Source organism: Mugil cephalus, chromosome 2, assembly GCF_022458985.1.
Source record: "Mugil cephalus isolate CIBA_MC_2020 chromosome 2, CIBA_Mcephalus_1.1, whole genome shotgun sequence".
In the NCBI taxonomy this organism is placed as follows: Eukaryota; Metazoa; Chordata; class Actinopteri; order Mugiliformes; family Mugilidae; genus Mugil; species Mugil cephalus.
The window spans coordinates 25067341-25079566 of record NC_061771.1 but is presented as its reverse complement, the minus strand read 5'-3'; the positions used below and the strand labels follow the sequence as shown (position 1 = coordinate 25079566).

Genomic DNA, 12226 nt, shown 5'->3' with positions numbered 1-12226 from the left:
TGCAGTTTTTTTTTTATGTACTGCAAATTGCTGTGCTCTGAATTTTATGTACTTCTAATCTGGATGTTTAGGTCTGAAGTTATTAAGATGTTGCGAATAGGTTATTCTGCTCATATGTTACCCTTTGAGATCAAATTGGAACTCCTGATTTGGGGCCCCCGAACTCAAATGAGTTTAGATTAAAAGCTGATGATCGTAGCTGAAGCATTTGCAGCTGAAGAGCTTAAACCTGCAACTGACTCTTGTGGCTCTTTGAAAATCTCCTCAACATGCGCCTTTCATAAGAATGATTATTATACAGTGTTCATTGTGGCAACGGTTTCCATGCTTTCCAGCTTGTATATGTGATATTTTGGCAACTGGGTCATCTCCGAGTCCTACCAACCACTGTTTAAACTACAGAGAGAAATACTGCCCGGTGAAAAAAAAAAAAAAAGCAGGCCCCACCCTCTGGCCTGCACACACACACACACACACATACACATAGAGACACTTCCACCGCCCAGTTGGCCTTAGGCAGAGGCAGCGTAAGTATAATCACACATAACACTGTCACCATAGCGACTGGTTCGAGTACAGACCTGAAGTGAAGTCATGTTTGGTTTGTTTTCTTTGCTTAAGAACCGCTTGGCTTATAGAGGCACTCAAAAGCTGCGATTTGACCTGATTTAAACTGGAAACACATGCAGCACAGGTTCGATTTAAACACATTGAGAATGAGTGCACACAACTTCTTTTTCATATCCATGCATTTTGTGCAACCATGAGATCACGAGGTCTTTAAACGACCTTCCTGAAAACCAGTTAAGTTAAGTATTTTAAAGATAATTTGCATTACCTATGGTTCTTATTCGCTTAAACTGTAATGTTAGATGAATTGCATGGCTACAAGCAGGCACAGGTAAGACATCTGGCATCCGGTGCTGCTTTCGTGTCCGTCTGTGCCGCCTAGGTACACGTCACAGGAGGAGAAGAGGAAGAAAAAATAAAAAATAAAAAAGCATGCAGTGATAGGGAGTGGTTTCCATGGCCACGGCTTGCATGCTTTACACCACCGTGGCACAATTTCGGAGCTGTGACTCCCAGTGTTACTGATAACGAGTGCAGAGGAGACGTTGAACCGACGGTTATACAACACTGGCCTGATCAGCACAAAGTCAAACCCTGCGGGAGAAAAAAAAGGAAAAGAAAAATCCTGGATGATTTCCAAGTGGACACTGACATTCATGTGGCCCATATTAGGACGGTTTTAAGTAGTTAAAGTTTCAGCTTTTCATTTCACAGCAATTTTATTCTTTTTTTTAAAAATAGAAACCCGAAGAAAACTCAATTTCTGCAGCACAAGACAATATAAGATAATAAACTTTTCCAACTCCTTTAATTTATCCAACAGTGGGGAGGATTTGCAGTAGCTGAGGATATTGCACAAGACAGATAGCAAATTATATTCACCTGTAGGTCTAAAAATGTGGAAAGGGATAGAGGTAAATTAAGGCTAGTTGTTACATATCTCTAGTTTTTCTAGCACTGACAAATAAAGACAAAAAAAACAAAACAAAAAAACAAGACAAAGCAAATGCTACCCAGACCAATGTGCATGAATGGGCGTTTGTATCCATAGAGGAGCAGCGGAGCTCATTCTCCAACCGGCCGCCCATCCGGCTCCGCTCCCACATTCAATGCTGCACGACTCCTTCTTTCATACAACTCTCAACAACCCACCTTTCTGCGACAGATGACTCCGAGTTCTTCACATTAATGCACACTGCTGCCCCTTATCAATCCATCCAATCTACATAATATTTATTTACTTCTGTCTCTGTTTCTTGTGCACTTCGTTAGACGCAAAGTTTGCAGATTTTATGCTTAGATATATAGATTTTTTTTCTTTTTTTTTTTTACTGTCGAGAGTGTTTGTGTTTTTTTTATATGCAACTAAGCTACGGTGACCAAGTAATTTCCCTTGTGGATGATTAAAGATCCACAAGGATCCAGAAGAAAAGAATCTGTGCCTTTTGCAGCCCTTTTTCTTTTTTTTTTCTTTTTTTGCATTTCATTTAGAATAATATATTCCCAGTGGGACCTGAAAGCACCATCACCGTGCTAAGAGACTGGCAGACTGCTGCTGTTGTTTGACCTCAGCCGTGCCGCTGCTTAGTAACGTTATTTACACCGGTGACAACTCCATATATGGAGAGCAGATGACGCCACCGCCGCTGTGTGTGTGTGTGTGTGTGAGAGAGAGAGAGAGAGAGAGAGAGAAAAAAAAAAGGAGAGGGGGGTGGGGTTGTGGTTGCGCGTTCCCGGCATCGTTTTCCACTGTGCGCGTCCTCAGGGGCCTTTTACTACCGGATGAGCCATATAAGGAGGAGGCCGAGTGCGAGTGAATGACGTTGTATACGTGTGTATATGCCTGTGTGTGTTTGTGTACATGTGTGTGTGCGTGGAGGAGGCGCAAGGGGGGAGGGGGAACCGGAGAAGAAGACGCGTTTCCTTCTGTAAACGTAAATTCTGCGAACTGCTGGTTGGAGTTTTTTTTTTTTTTTTTTTTTTTTTTTTTTTTTTAAACCAGAGTGTAAACACAGACCGTCATAATCTCACGCTGCTGAACTGGTTTCATATTTCTCGCTTTAAAATACTCTCCAGTAAAACACTTCCTCAAACAATGACGCTCTAACTTTAGGCTGTTGGGTTGATTATCAAATCAAATCAACAACAACAAAAAAATACACAATCTTTCAATCAGCTGAATCCTTACAGGTGTCTTATAAATAACTATATAAATATGTTCAAATGTTTTTTCTATTGTTTTGTTCTTTATGTAATCGCATTTACACGTAGAATTTATCTATAAACATTATTTTTACGCGTGAAAGTGTGTTCCTTGAGAGTAAATGTGGCATAAAAAAAAGAAAGCAAAACTGTCACTGTTACTGTCATCAACTTATTCTGAGGAAGTTAACAGGAAAAGAAAATGAGGAAGAGAAAATGAGAGATAAATGAGACTTGTTGGGCAACGGCAACGAGAAATGTCTCGCGGCAGCGGCAGAAACCTAAAATATAAAGGAGATTAACTGTGAGAAACAACCGGTAGACGGAACAGATGGTGTGTGTGTTGGTGTGTGTTAGTGTGTGTTAGTGAGTGTGTGTGTATGTGCCGCAGCTACAGCAGGTGTGGGCGGCGCCTGTTTGTCACTTACTAAGGAATGAAGTCCACGTTACGTCACAGAGGAAATAAAACGCCACCCAGCTACTCGCGTACTCTCATTTCTCCGTGAACAACAACTGGTGACCAGCCGGAGTCTGGATGAGCTGCATCTCAAAACTAGAAACTTAAGTTAAAGTCGGGACAGAGCCTGCTGCCTTTGGTAACAGTGCCAAAAACAATAGTGCGCAATTACGCATAAAAAAACAACAACAACAATGAGTGCCACAGCAGCAATGGAAGTGAACGTCGAAGCCAGACGGATTCTGGCGGTGTCGATAAGCAAGCTGTACGCTTCCAGGAGCCAGAGAGGGGGTCTGAGACTCCACCGGAGCCTCCTGCTCTCCCTGGTCATGAGGTCCGCCCGGGACATCTATCACTCCTCCCGGGAGAACGAGTTGCCGTGTGGCGCGCAGTCGGCACCGGAGGAGCCCATGGACACCGGCTCCAGCCCGGGGGAACAAACCCGGCTGCCGGAGCCCGAGCCCGAGCCCGCACCCGCACCCCAGCCGACGCTCAACTCGGCCGAGATGGCACCAGAGGAGCCTGATGACGCGGAGGACAGCGAAATCGCCGAGGACAAAGAGAACATGAGCCCGGCGAGGCAGTCCAGGAAACGCAGGGGCAAGGCGTCGGCGGCGCCTGACTTCCTTCCCAGCAAGAGGGCGAGGCTGGAGCCAGGGGAAGAGAGGTATGCGGCCGCGCTGGGCAGCTGTCGCGCCGGGGCCGGGGAGTCCCTGACTGCTTTGTCACTAAATCGGGTTATACCTGCCTTCTGAACAGATGGAGGGAGAAAATAGCCTCCAATGGGACTTTGCGAGCGGAGTGATTCTCAACTCCAGTTAACCTATAAGGGTCTGATCCCTTTTGCGCACCAAGGAGCTGACCTACATCAGCAATCCTGGGACAGAGGGATTACCGGAGCCATGGTGCGAGCTCTCCGGTCAATCTCGGTGCGCCTGCTGGGCTGGTAAAGCCCCCCCGGAGAGAGCAACGAGCAAAGACGAGGAAGAAGAAACAGGCCGAAGAAGGGAGGTACACGCTGGAAAGTTTGAGGAAGAAACTTAAAGAGGAACTGGTTGTGTTGCCTGTTGTTTCCTGGTGATTCACCTGTGAGCCGAGTCCAAACAAGTGACTGCTGCTGACTCAAAGAGTGTGCACGCGTGAATCAGCACAGAGTGAGGCCGTGAGTCAGTCAGAGATGAGGAGTGAAGTGGTGAACGCCGGCCACAGATGAGCACCCAGACATGCACACAGCGAAAATCAGAACTTCAGGGAATTTCCTGCCTTTGTACCCAGATATGAGACTCGAACACTGAAAGGGGGAAGGGTGGCTGAGGCCGCACACACACACACACACACACACAAACAACTGCTGCTGTGGACTTTGATAAATCGATACTACTGCTTGGGGACTGTCCTACATACTGCATTCACATGGTGCTTTGGGAAAAGAGAAAGAAAAAGAGGAACTGTACAGATGGGGTTTTGGAAGCCCGTTAAACTAACGTTTGTGTTTGAGTGTCAGTGAAATGGTTGTGATCACGTCTGACATGTGAAATGATATTACCTCACGTTTCAAGCTGCTTTCTGATTTTGATTTTTACGATCGAATCATCTCTGTACATATTTGTAATAAACACGTTGGAAGTGTAATCGCTTTGTCCTGTTTTGATTTAGTCATTTAAACTAAAGGATAAATCTCTTTAGGAGATGGTTAAGGTTTCCAAGTACACACACACACACTCTCTCTCTCTCTCTTAGGAATGCACTAGCCTTTTATTTCCAAATTGAGGCCCGTTGATCTACATTAGGCCTCAGTTCACAGGGTCAATCCTTTTATAAGAGGGAGGAGGTTGGTACGACCCAGCGCCGGTCTGGCTCGCTGCCGTTAATCTCATGCTAACAGTGAGACACACATGAGCAGCTTCCCTGGCCGTACCATTTCCCGTGGATTGGGACAGAGGCCTGAATCACTTCCTCCGCTCTCAACACGAGCTGACACCGATCCGGAGAGGGGATATATATATATAAAAAATAATATAAGAGTTACGCAACAACACAGCAGCAGCAGCAGCGTCTCTGAGGCCGGGAGCCGCCACTGCATAATGCAGAGAGCAGCAGGTAGTGTTTACAGCCCCGAGGGCTTCAGCAGCGACTTCCTGCCAGCTGCGTGGAGCCTCAGCTACACCCTGAAAGTCGCTGATGACGGCGGCAGCGAGCAGGTTGTTCTGGTTGCTCCGGTTATCGTCACCCATTCCTGTAAATATCAGCCGGTGTCACACTTTCTTTCCTTCCCCGGCATAAAAGCGCAAAACAAAAGAATGAAAAGCGACAGGACGGCGGTGAAGTCACATGCCTGACGTTTGTTTTGATGTCACAACATCTCACTACAGTTTTGATTCCCCCTGTCCCTCGTAGCAACACCTTACTAATGATGATGGTGTTGTTTGCACAGTCTGACTAAGAAAAGCTCCGAACAAACCAAGGGGCCTTGTACACACTGGGGAAAAAAAAGAAAAAGTGGGAGAGTGATGTGATGTGACTCATGTGATGAGTTTCCTGTTGACAGGACCCGGCCGGTGAGGGCCAATCAGATATGAGAAGACTGTTGAGGAAAAAAAAACAAAAAAAAAAACAAACAACACCAAACAAGTGCCATGACTTCATTAGCTGGACTTTGGTTTCGGCCGCCTGATCATCGGACAGCATGAAGTCACCGCTGAGTGCAAACATTTCCTTCTTTCTGGGAGTTCCCAGAGTGATGACCATGTTATGAGGCTTTCGCTGTGCATTGTTCCACCTGCGGAAAGTTTAGTGAAGTGCATTGTTTTCCTGAGAAGTTGTGATGTGTTATCACCACCATCAGGCAGGCTTCGCTCGGTCGTCACGGCGATATGTTGACAGTATTTCCATTTCATCCATGACACATTTAGGACTTTATGTGTACCGACGCATGAGTAGGTAAATCTTATCTTTAATACGGAGGAAAAGGTCGGCTCGGGTGGTCATAAATTTAATCACCGAACCTTTTATGTTTTTATGGAGCCACCTCAGTCTTTTGTCATGGACTATGCCTTGGGGTGTGATTTTAAAGTTTTTTTTTATTACTGATTAAGTTTCCAATTCATTAGTTGGCCAATAAAATGTCACAAAACTGTAAAAGAAGAAAGAGAAAGAGTAAAAGAAACAAATGTTTATATAAATATGAAAAAAATGTAAGAAAAGCAGCATATACTACTATTTCCAAGCTGAACCCAGACAGTTTTTCTGTTTTCCTATTTTATTTCTATTTTTAAAGGAAATCTCACTAAGAACTTCTTTCTTTCTCTTTAAATCTTCACTTTCTTTAGCCGTTTTTCGCCAACATTGTCATCCCTCGAATGCTCCATTTATTTATTTATGTATTTATTTGTGTATTTATTTATTTATTCTTGTCATTAAATGCATGTGGTGGCTTCTTGTGTCTACACACGACAAGAGAAGGTCATCCAACAGAATCAACTGGAGGAATTTAATAAGCAAAAGGGAGGCAGCATTTTTTTCCTCTTCTTCCTAATCTGTTTACATCCGCTAATGTTGTTTTCACATATCAAGGCTCAGCAGCTGCATTATCACACGGCGAGAATTAAAGCTCCCGTCAGTATTTTTATTTATTTTTTTTTTCACCACAGTGACCCCGATCTGCCAACAACATCACCGGCTCATGATGGAAAAACAACTTCAAGATCTGGGTCAAACCATATGCGGTGGGTGAGTGGGTGGAGGGAGGGAGGGGGGTTACACGTTTTATTTTGATTCAGTTTCGGTATAGATTCCCTCTTTAAGTTGCTACGGTTGTTCAGTTAGAGTGAATTTTAGGATGTAATGGCATTTATTATCATGTTAAACAAGGACTAGAGTCACTGTCTCAGTTAAAGGTCGCCATAATTGGCTCATTCACTTGAGAAAAAAAAAAAACAAGTGCCAACTTGTGCCTGAAAATCACGAGTGGTTTTACACGCAGATGAGAGCAAACACTCAGTTGTGGTTTTAGGTCCTGATAACCCTTTAAAATGGTCTGTGTGTCACCTCGGTCGGACTCGTTGCACTTGTTACTCACTGTCGAGTAACAAGTGAGTTTCGAGAGAGAAATCTCCCTTTTCAGCGTCGCGTCTCTGGCATTAATCATCAACTGTCTCATGAGTGCATCATCCCGTCGGCCTCAGATGTGTCAACGCTGATCGATGAGATGAGGGTTGGTGAGATCGAACAGATGGTTCAGACTTCTATGTAAATTTGACGCGCACCCCTCTCCGGAAATGTTGTTGCGGTGATTCCGCTTGAATATTTCCGGCCGCTTCTCCATCTCTGTAACTTTTGAACTGATTATTTTGGATCAATGGAGAAGGTAGAAAACGCTGAGAAAAGGTTTACTGAGGAGGTTCGGACAAACGTCGGCGAAATTTCAGTTTTGGAGTAGGGAGTAGAAACAAAAATGAACCTGACTGCCAAAAAAGACACAGCGCCCACTAGTGTCGGGTGGACTGACAAGCGCACAAGAGCAAGGCTACGTCCACGTGTACGAAAACGATCCGGTTTTCTTTGGCGTCGCGCCGAGTATTTGTCGAAACCGCATCTAGTTGTAGAAAGGCTGTAGCACATATCCTATGCGTGGCGCTGTTTCTGCTAGAAAACTCAGCCAAAAAAAGAGAAGAAGCTCAACGTAGTGGCAAAGCAACAGAATATATTGGACCTAGCCGCCCAACAAGGGTCAATATCTAACGTAGCACCGTCACAAGCCTGTAGTGAGGTGATTCACAAATGAAACAAAAAGGAACCGCATAGGCTCCGTAGTTTTCTTTTTGACTGTGGGACCTGGATTCAAAAAGGATGCGGATCCAGTCTCCAGTCCTGTGCAAGACCTATGTGGTTTCACCCAAAAATCAGATTTGTGTAAACGTGGCTTTAACGGCTCACGCTGACACTGGTTATGTGGGTTATATAGGTTACAGCGTCTATGTCCCACGGTACCCGAAAAGAGCCTTAACAGCTGTGATTGGTCCGCCTGGTAGTCGCGTGTTTTCACTTGCTGTTGCTTCTTCATCTTCGCAATTTCGGAATCGACTGTTTTGGATCAATAACGATGGAACACATGAAGATTCAATGCTGCGACTGGAGGGAAGACGCTCGTCTAAGCTCCATGTTACTGAGGTGCTGCAGCGGCGGGTACATAATGTTCCACTTGAACAAGAATACAGCACGTCCTTGGATAGTGCACGCTGCAGCCAAACACACTTTTCTTTTTTTCCCTCTAAATCAGAACCACTATGGCTTAAATGAGCATTTTAGGTGTAGTAAATATAATTATCTGCTTATTATTTGCAGACTGTTATTGATGTGCTGAAAGGGGCCCTGAATGGCCCTGAGTGCAACTTTTCCATTCAGGGAAAATGGACGTGTTACTCTGTGTCTTTTATCACGGGGAGTTTTAAGAGTAAAACTGCTACTCATTTCTGTTTCTAAACAATCTACGCCTCCAGCGGGCTTATCAAACGGATCATCATCATGATTTTATGACGTACACTAGTGAAAACCAATTGTAATATATCTTTCCTGCAATAAATCTCCTTTCATGACTGTTATAATGTTCAGTTTATGTGGAAACAGTGTCAGAAAGGCAATAATTTAGTGATATTATCATCCTAGAGGATGTGGTTTGTGGTGCTGTTAAACTGGATTAAGCGCTAGTGTTTCTGTTATAACCCACTGACTAAAACTGGGGTGTCAAAATAATAGAAGCATGTGTTGGAAGTGATGAATAGTCGTTTCAGTGAGTGACTGCTGGTAAACTTGTGAACCTGGCATTCATTAGTGTGGATGTTACTTACCCACCTAGGACCAGACCAGACACCCCCACCCCATAGCATTGACCAGCCTGACTGCAGCCTGACACACACACACACACAAAAAAAAAACACGAAGAACAGATTTGCTAGATCCCAAACTGATTAAGTATCTGTGAGATGATCCATAGAGGCCCCTCCCCTCAACCTATAGGACCCAAAGGCCCCCCCACTAACAACATCCCTTTGTCAGACACCACAGGACACCCTCAGAAGACCCATGTCCACTCTTTATGAGTCACAACTGTTTTGGCGAACCTGCACGATATTAGCAAGGTGGTCATAATGTTATGCCAGATCGGTGTATAGAGGGGATCATATCCAGGGCACAACATAAATGTAAAATAGTAAACTGTGTCAAATCCTCATCCCCCTAACGTATCAAACCTTAACTAACTCTAGGTGATAACTTTACATGGAAACAAACCACAGATGGGTTTAATAACGGAGTTGTGACGTTTGTGAACGAACCGAATCTATTGACCGGCTCTTTAAAACAAATGATCACATCTTTGATTGAAAAAGCGTCAGTGAACGTATTACCGATATATTCAGTTAAGGTTTTATATGTCTCACCGGTGTAGTGCGTCTGGATGCGGACTCAAAACACACGCTCAAAGGACTCGTGCAACGAGAGTCATTTTGGATTAACACCCTTAAAGCTACATTTTACCCAGGTTTGAATGGGGAACTGGATTTCTCCCCCTTTTTGTGATTGTTCTCTTTTGTAACCATTGGTTGTCTTATACAGGTCCTTACACAGAGAAGAACGTCTATTACCAAGTTCAGTATTCACAGTGTGTAATCGTGTTTATTTCGTTTTTAGATTATTGGTTGATTTTATGATGTTAAATTATGTGGTGCAGACTCCCCTTCCGCTGTACACAATCTGCCACATCTTTGAACTTTTTTATTTCCCTGTCACTGGCAGGTCATGCTAACCATGTGACCGCCGGCCTGCTCGCACCGACCAGCTGTCTCTAGATTACCCATTTAACAATGAACTGAGCTGACCGGCAACCTGACGAAGGCCTTTATCAGACTAGCCGCCTACTTATAAAGGCTTTTTTTTTTTAATCATCACACTCCTGAGTGCCTCTGATCTCTTCCTGTAAGTTCAACTCTGATCCCTAAACCGAAGAGCACCAGAGGGACACCATTTATCTGCCCGTCACAGTGGCACTCTATGCAACTGAGTTTAACTTTCAAGAAAAGGCTCAAATTCATTAAATATAGCTTTGGCCGGCAGTGTAGACTGCTGGACTGTTTTCAGCTGCAGATTACTCAACATTTGTTTCTAGTGAGTACAACCAACAGAAGGGTGGTGTGACTGAGGCAGGATAAACAATAGATTGTCTGTTCCTGGCAATAAAAGGAGCGCGCGGAAGGAGATATTTCAGGCTTGGATTACACGCACACACACACACACACACGATCCTTTAGGCTTCCATTCACAGTCGGGTTTAAATTGGATTAGCTGACAATATTTAATATTAAAAGCACCGCCCCTTTAAATGTCAGTGGTGAAACAAAAATAAATAAACCTCCTTTAAGTGAGTATATTCCATTAAGATGATTAGTCGCTTCAGTCAGAGGAAACTGTCGCGCAGCCGTTTTCAGGGATGAATTCCCTGGATCAATCCTGCGCACAGCGAGAGGCCGCGTAAGAGGCAGCCTGATTAAGATGCAGAGTGCAGAGGCCAGACAGTCGCAGCGGTGACGTAGCGCTCTAACAGCTCGCGGCTAAAAAAAGACCGGCGCAGGAAATGTCACAGGACGCATGCATGCATCGACCGAGCGCCGCAGTCCGCGCCCGCGACGGGAGGCAGATGACGCCTGCCAATATCGGGGACCATCGCCGCATTCCACTTTTCACAAGACATGAATGTCACTTAGACGTGTATGTAGTTAAAACTGTCAAGTTAATACTATGAGGAGGAGCCTGCTTTCAGCCATGACGACCCTCATTTGTGGAGCAGCTCCTTTTAAAAGGAGGTTCAAGACGCATCTGGCTTTCATTTAATCCCTTTTACTCTCTTATTTTAGCATTCTTAATGTTTAATGATTTTATCTTGTTTAATGAGTTTTATTTGTTTGGTTATTTCTAGTCTGTGTGCGTTTTAACATCATTAAATCTTTAAACATTCACATTTCCCCACTTATTTTCGATATATATATATATATGTATATATATATATATATCATTATTGTATTTATTGGTTGTTTTTTATCAGACTTAGACAGACTTTAATGACCCACGAGGGAAATTACTTTGTCACAGTAGTTTTGTCGCACATAAACGTAAACACTCATGAAAACAGATTAAACAAACAAACAAAAAAATTGCTATCAATCATGCTGTGCACGTGCATGTGAATGTGTGTGCGCGCATTTTGTTTGCATACGTGCCCGGGTCTACGTGCGGGGTCGGTTTTTTATTATTTGTTGTAATGTTTTATGTTTTCATTTTGTATGAAGCGATGCATTTTGTATGAGAGGTGCTATATAAATAAAGTTTGATTTCTTTTGATTTGATTTAACATTTATTTTATCATTTTAACCAGGTCTTCAACGTTTTCCAGGTCAAGGACCCCCAACCTGATGGAGATGTCAACTACCCCCTACATACTAACTAAATGTGGGCTATATTAAACTCGATCTAGTCTTTTTTATAAATATACATAGTTATTATTATTATTTAAAATTATTAATTGCAATATTCATCCATTTAAATAATCCACAGGTTCAAGTATTCACCTGGGGACTAAACTCAGGCTCTCGGCCAATTGCGGGGAACCTGACAGAGTCAACGTGTAATATGTGGCTTTGTGATTGGCTGAGCAGCAACAGGGGGCGGGGCCTACTGTGTACAGGAGGCTTAGATTGACAGGTGTCGGCTAGTGCGGCTCTCTGCTCCTGTATCGCTGAATGAGTGAAGTGCTGACTCAAAGATAACTTCTTCTAACATCTCCGGTTATGGTCTATTCCTCCTCAGCTAACCGCACCATCTGCACGACTGTCCACCAATGGCCTTGAGAGATGATTAAACAGCTGTTCGGACACGTTTCAAATCCAGACTCAGAACTCATCATTTTTTTTTTTTTTTTTTAAATATCTTCCTCCATTTAACCAGTCT

At 43.8% G+C, this 12226-nt stretch overlaps 1 protein-coding gene across 1 annotated transcript; it reads left to right on the top strand.

Annotated features, from left to right (window-relative positions):
* Positions 1-3252: 3252 nt before the first annotated feature.
* Positions 3253-4861, top strand: ier2b (immediate early response 2b). The gene has a single exon (XM_047577332.1). The coding sequence runs from the start codon at positions 3424-3426 to the stop codon at positions 3982-3984; it is 561 nt and encodes a 186-aa protein (XP_047433288.1). The 5' UTR covers positions 3253-3423; the 3' UTR covers positions 3985-4861.
* Positions 4862-12226: the final 7365 nt, after the last annotated feature.